Below are 6,357 nucleotides of genomic sequence, written 5' to 3' on the forward strand. Positions count from 1 at the left end.
AGGCACTGCATCTCAGTGCTAGAGATGCGTCACTACAGACCCTGGTTCAATCCCGGGCTGTATCACAACCAGCCATGAGCGTGAGTCCCATAATTGGCCAGCATCGTCCGGGTTAGGGGAGAGTTTGGCCGTCAATGTAAAATAAGAATTTGTTCTTTGCTGACTTGCCTAGTTAAAAGGTTAAACAATCAAAAAAGCAATAATGGCTTCTGGACTGAAACAAATCATGTGGTCTCTATGTAATTAACTTTAATTAAATGGCATGTTTATAACAATAGTAGCGGAGTGACCTTAACATAAATTCTCCTCTTGTTCCAAATCAAAGAATACACTACAAACACAAAGCAAAAAAAACTGACGATATTTCAGAATTTATTATCGCCTACTGATCATCAGGACAATCAGTCATGAAACTATCTGAGCAAATAAAAAAAAGAAATAAACAACTGGTGTTTATAACCTCTAGACATAAGGTCCCTTGTTTGGGGGACCTGTGTGGTTCTGGTACCGGTTCCGACCCTGCGTGATGTAGGATGTGAAATCTTAGACCACTCGAAGCTGGGATGTCCCTAATACCGTTTCAATCGCTCTTCCGACTGTCCAACTCCTGGCTGAACCCTATATCACAGCTACTGACAAAGCACATGCCTGCAATCCTTACATCATAGCGCAGGAGTGGTTTCATTACAGTAGCACATTCAGAGATCGATTTATAGCCAATAATCTAAAATAATTCATAGATTTTAAACACAAATATTAACATGAGAGTTCCTAACGAGTTCATGAAGCCAATCTAGAGCTCTGTGAAACTTTCACAGCGATGGGGGCAAACATTTGGATCAAGGGAAACCTGTAGAAAATATGCACGTTCTAACACTAAACATACAAATATGTAATTTACAGTTATGAGGTGAAATCTTAATGTCATTTTATATTTTATTTATGCTATATTTAGAAAGCACACAAGTCATTTCAAGCATTATTCATACAATTTTGTTGAAAAGGAAATACATCACATCTCATATTTGTACTGTGTGTACTTGAGCTTGTGTCCTCAAAACTGACCACCTCAGCAATTTAACTTTATTTTTTTTTATTTTTTTTACCAGAAGTGAGATCATCTTTCTTTGAGTATGCAACATCACTAGTTATCGTTTATGGACCTCATGATAATTACTTTTGGGGATTATGTAGATTACATTGTAACGGTTTAAACACAAACATCCATAAAACAAAAGAGAAATAAAAGTAACAACCTAATGTACAGTGAGCTCCAAAAGTATTGGGACAGTGAATTTTTGTTTTGTTCTTTTGGCTCTGTACCTCCAGCACTTTATATTTCAAATGGTACAATGATTATTAGGTTAAAGTGCAGACTGTCAGCTTTAATTAGTATTTTTATCCATATGAACTGTTTAGAAATTACACCACTTTTTGAACATGGGGGGGGACTAAAATAATTGGTACAAATTCCTTTTTGTGTAGTAGTCAAGTGTAGTATTTGGTCCCATATTCCTAGGGACCAAATTATTACATCAAGATTATTGCTCTACAAACTTGTTGGATGCTACCATAACGGATAGTCCTGAATGGATCGTGGATAATGAGTGAGATATCATACCCCAAGACATGCAAAACTCTCACCATTACAATAACATAGGAGGATAGGATTTAGTGAGGGAGGCACAAAATGCTCTGAAACAAAACCAAAACAAACTGCACATGCATCCAGTCACAAGCATTGCATGCTAGGAATATGGAACCAAATAATAAACTTCTGACTACACAAGTGAATTTGTCCCAATACTTCTGGTTCCCTTAAAATGGGGGGGAATATGAACAAAAAGTGCTGTTCTTTCTAAATGGTTCACCTGATATAGATGAAAATACCCTCAAATTAAAGCTGACATACAATGACTGAGGTTAAAGAGCAGTATCATTTCAAATCCAAAGTGCTGCAAGAGAAACAAAACGTGTCACTGTCCCAATACATGGAGCTCACTGTGTGACCCAACTGGAGGACTGCTAAAACATTGTGGCGTTATCATAAACAGGGGAGAAAAGTTGTCACATCTATCACTGACTTACGAGATCAGACTCTCCTCCTATTAATTCATAAGAGTAACTGAGTTTCATAAAAGGTAAAAAAAAAATACATCATTATCATTTAGGTTTATGACATCTAAGCAGGTGTTTGGAGAGGTTGGACTTGCGAGCAAAGCTGATAAAGCAGTGGGGGCAGGAAAAACGTTTCCCCTTGTGGATTTTCATGTGGCCGTTCACATGACTCTGTTCATAAAAGCTCTTCCCACACTCTTGGCAGGAGTATGGCTTTACGTCACGGTGAGTGTGGGTCCTCACGTGCAGGGTCAGAGAAGCAGAGCAGATAAAGCGTTTGTGGCATTCAGAACATTCAAATGGCCTCTCCCCAGTGTGGAGGCGCTTGTGTTTAGTCAGATCTCCAGACTGAGTGAAGCTTTTACCGCACTCGGTACAGGTGTATGGTTTCTCACCTGTGTGAGTGCGCTGGTGGTTCTTCAGGTGGTCGAGTCGGGCAAATTGCTTGTCACACACTGTGCAGTGGTAAGGCCTCTCACCGGTGTGTGAGCGCAGGTGTATGTTCAGCACCCCAATCCTTATGAACTTCTGCCCACAAACCCCACAATGGTAGTTTTTCTGGTTGCTGTGGATCTTCAGATGCGTCTTCAGATAACCTTTATCCGCAAAGTCTTTACCACACACAGTACATTTGAAAGGTCTCTCCCCTGAGTGTGTGCGCAGGTGAAGCTTCAGACTCTCCCGGTATGCAAACCGCCTGTCGCATTGGGAGCAGGAGTACTTCCTCTCACCAGAGTGAACAGTCATGTGCTTCCTGAGGAGCGACTTCTGTTTGAAAGCCTTCCCACAGTCCTGACATTTGAATGGCTTGACCCCATTGTGTATTAACAAGTGATAACGGTAAGCGCTGGTATCTGAGAAGCGCTTGCCGCACTCCTTGCAGACATAAGGCTTTTCTCCAGTGTGGATGCGCATGTGAGTGTTCAGGCTCGTAGGAGTAGTGAGGATCTTGCCACAATCTAAGCATTGGAAGCCGACTTCCTTACAGACCATCTGTTTAGCGTCCTTAGGTTTATTGCCCTCTGGTTCATGACACCGGTGAGGCCCCAGACCCCAGCAATTCTCAAAGCTCTTCTCACAGTTTGCGCAACTGATGTGTCCATCGGTGAGAACAACGGCCATTTTGTGCAAACTCTTGCAGTGCTTCAGCAGGCTGCCCAGGTACTTGAATCTGCGGGAACACTGTGGGCAGGTGTGGAATTTCTCCTGAACCCTGTGGGGACGGCCAGTTCTCCGGGGAGGGGCAGGTTTCTGGGGACGGTCAGAGGGGTGGGCCTGGCGGGTGTGGATGTCTAGCTGTCGTGGTGTATGGAACATGCAGCTACAGTGGGGACAGCTGTGTGTGGGGCCGTACACTCTTTTACTCTTTGAGACTTGGCTTTTCAACATGGCCAGGTACTGCTTCTGGTGTTTGGTCTTGATGTGGTTCTCCAGGAAGTAACAGTCAGTGAAGGAGATGGTGCAGTGTGGACAAGGAAAGAACTGAGGAGAACCTGAGAGTGAGGGATAGAGGGAGAAGAGGTGGGTACGATAAGAGGGGAGAAAAAAATGGCAAATGTAATTTTCCTCATTCAATAGTCCTTGCCGATATTAATATGAATGTTCCAGTAACCATCACCCATTTAAACTGCACTGTTGGGAGTAGACTGGAGTATGTTAAACAGAATGTCATGCCTCCATGGTCGTCTTCATCCTTCCTGACATCCGTCTCCTCCTTCACCAAACACACTTTAATGTCTTTCAGAAGTGTCTTAACCACCACCTTATGGATTAGAAAGATACAGAAACTACTAGTATGCATTAACAATCTTAATGATCTTGCCACGATACTAGACACATTAGAAAACACTAATCCTACTTACCTCAGCCAACCTGGTTAGCACTACCACAGGATCCTTGTGGAGTGGACTAGAATCTGAATGATGAGTTGAACTGGTGCTCTTTGAGAGGGCTTGGGTACAATCTGATTCATCTCTGCCGGTAGAGTCATCACCTGATTGTGGTTCATGTTCTGTTTGTGTTATACCCAGGTTTCCATGGCGTTTAGTCCCCATGTTTTTTTGTGCAGTGGTTTAGTTTTTGAACGTTGTTTGATCTTCATCTTGTTGACTAAAGTGCCTCTAATATCCTCCTTACTGGCATTCTGAGTGAAAAGAGAAGCAGTTTTAGGCTGATGCTCATTAACCAAGATGAGCTAGACTAGGTCAGGAACCATAAGGGAAACTCTTCTCATGGCACTTCGACATTTTGTGACTTTTTCGTAGCAGGTTAGGAGAACAGACAGCAGGTTAGGATAATTAACGTAGCAGGTTAGGAGACTGTGGTTAAGGTTAGGAAAATGCTCTCCTTACCTGCTATGAAAAATCACTTTGTATCGAAGTGCCATGAAAAGAGTATCCGGGACCAAAACAGCCTATATACACACCCACACAAACACACACTGCAAACTTAGGCCGCTAGGCAATGATGACTACACACAATTCTGCATTATTAGCCAAAAGTTGAAACACTCAACTAACAAGGCTAGTGGTCTTAAATTACCATAACTCGAATTAAATGGCACAGGCATTTATTTTATTAAATCACTCTACATAATAGGCTATTATTAGAGACAGGATTCTATTTGAGCAAGGCATCTACACTGAACAAAAATATGAACGCAAAAAAAGTGTTGGTCCTATGTTTCATGAGCTAAAATAATAGATCACAAATTTCTTATGTACAAAAAGCTTATTTCTCAAAAAAATGTTGCACAAATTTGTTTACATCCCTGTTAGTGAGCATTTCTCCTTTGCCAAGATAATCCATCCACCTGACAGGTGTGGCACATCAAGAAGCTGATTAAAACAGCATGATTACATTTACATTTTAGTCATTTAGCAGACACTCTTATCCAGAGCGACTTAGTCGTGAGTGCATACATTTCATAGTTTTTTTCTTCTCCGTACTGGTCCCCGGTGGGAATTGAGCCCACAATCCTGGTGTTGAAAGCACCCTGCTTAACCAACTGAGCCACACGGGACCATACACATAATTACACAGGTGCACCTTGTGCCGGGGACAATAAAAGGCCACTAAAAGGTGCAGTTTTGTCATACAACAATGCCACAGGTGTCTCAAGTTGAGGGAGCGTGATATTGGTTTCAACTGTACCGGGCAGATGGCAGACAGCGTGTACGGCGTGTGGGCGAGCAGTTTGCCGATGTCAACTTGCCCCATGGTGGCGGTGGGGATATGGCATAAGCTACAGACAATGAACACAACTGCATTTTATCGTTGGCAATTTGAATGCACAGAGATACCATGACAAGATCCTGAGGCACGTTGTCGTGCCATTCATCCGCCACATTAACCTCATGTTTCTTCACAGCCCCATGACGTAAGGATCTGTACACAATTCCTAGAAGCTGAAAATGTCCCAGTTCTTCCATGGCCTACATACTCAGACATGTCAACCATTGAGCCTGTTCGGGATGATCTGGATCATTGTGTTGGACAGCGTGTTCCAGTTCCAGCAACTTCACACAGCCATTGAAGACGAGTGGGACAACATTCCACAAGCCACAATCAACAGCCTGATCAACTCTATACGAAGGAGATGTGTCGCACTGCATGACGCAAATGGTGGTCACACCAAATACAGACAGATTTTCTGATTCACGACCCTACCATTTTTTTTGTATATGTGACCGACAAATATCTGTATTCCCAGTCATGTGAAATTCATAGATTCGGGCCCAATGAATTTATTTCAATTGACCGATTTCCTTATAACTCAGTAAAATCTTAGAAATGGTTGCATTTTCAGTGTATTTTCTTTATGAACACAGCTTTGCATAGTTGTTTAATTCCAGCGTTCACTTCCTGCATTTTTATCAATTTCTTCATTTCCTGAACTAACGTGTTATCACTTACACACTAAGGTTTCTTTTGTCTTAGGATGCGTATTAACATTTTTTTTTAAATGGACTGAAAAATTATTTAAAAATACATTTGCCGTTATTACTTTCGCCACTAGAGGACGATCGCCCAATTTCTAGAGATATGTACTAGCAGTTTCTTACTGGCGATAAAAACGCCAGCAAGTCATTACTGAATAATTTAAACCCAACAAATCAAAACATTAACTGGTTAAGTTAACGTGAATTGTTTACCTAGTTTAAAACAACTCATTTAGACCTGGCGTATATTTGCTGACATGTGTGCCTTTGCCCGGTTATTAAAAAGGGACAGGCAGCT

The 6,357-nt window shown here is 41.8% G+C and overlaps 1 protein-coding gene across 1 annotated transcript in view; it reads right to left on the reverse strand.

Moving 5' to 3' along the window:
- Positions 1-922: 922 nt before the first annotated feature.
- LOC106592383 (gastrula zinc finger protein XlCGF57.1-like) overlaps positions 923-6,357 on the reverse strand; it is a 5,835-nt gene continuing 400 nt past the window's right edge. The window contains exons 2-4 of the mRNA XM_014183724.2: positions 3,981-4,261; positions 3,793-3,880; positions 923-3,611 (exon numbers count right to left, since the gene is read on the reverse strand). Coding sequence (XP_014039199.2) covers positions 2,164-3,611; positions 3,793-3,880; positions 3,981-4,172 — 1,728 coding nt within the window. The 5' untranslated portion in view covers positions 4,173-4,261 and the 3' untranslated portion in view covers positions 923-2,163. The remainder of the gene's footprint in view (positions 3,612-3,792; positions 3,881-3,980; positions 4,262-6,357) is intronic.

The sequence above is a fragment of the Salmo salar genome, chromosome ssa05, assembly GCF_905237065.1.
Source record: "Salmo salar chromosome ssa05, Ssal_v3.1, whole genome shotgun sequence".
In the NCBI taxonomy this organism is placed as follows: domain Eukaryota; kingdom Metazoa; phylum Chordata; class Actinopteri; order Salmoniformes; family Salmonidae; genus Salmo; species Salmo salar.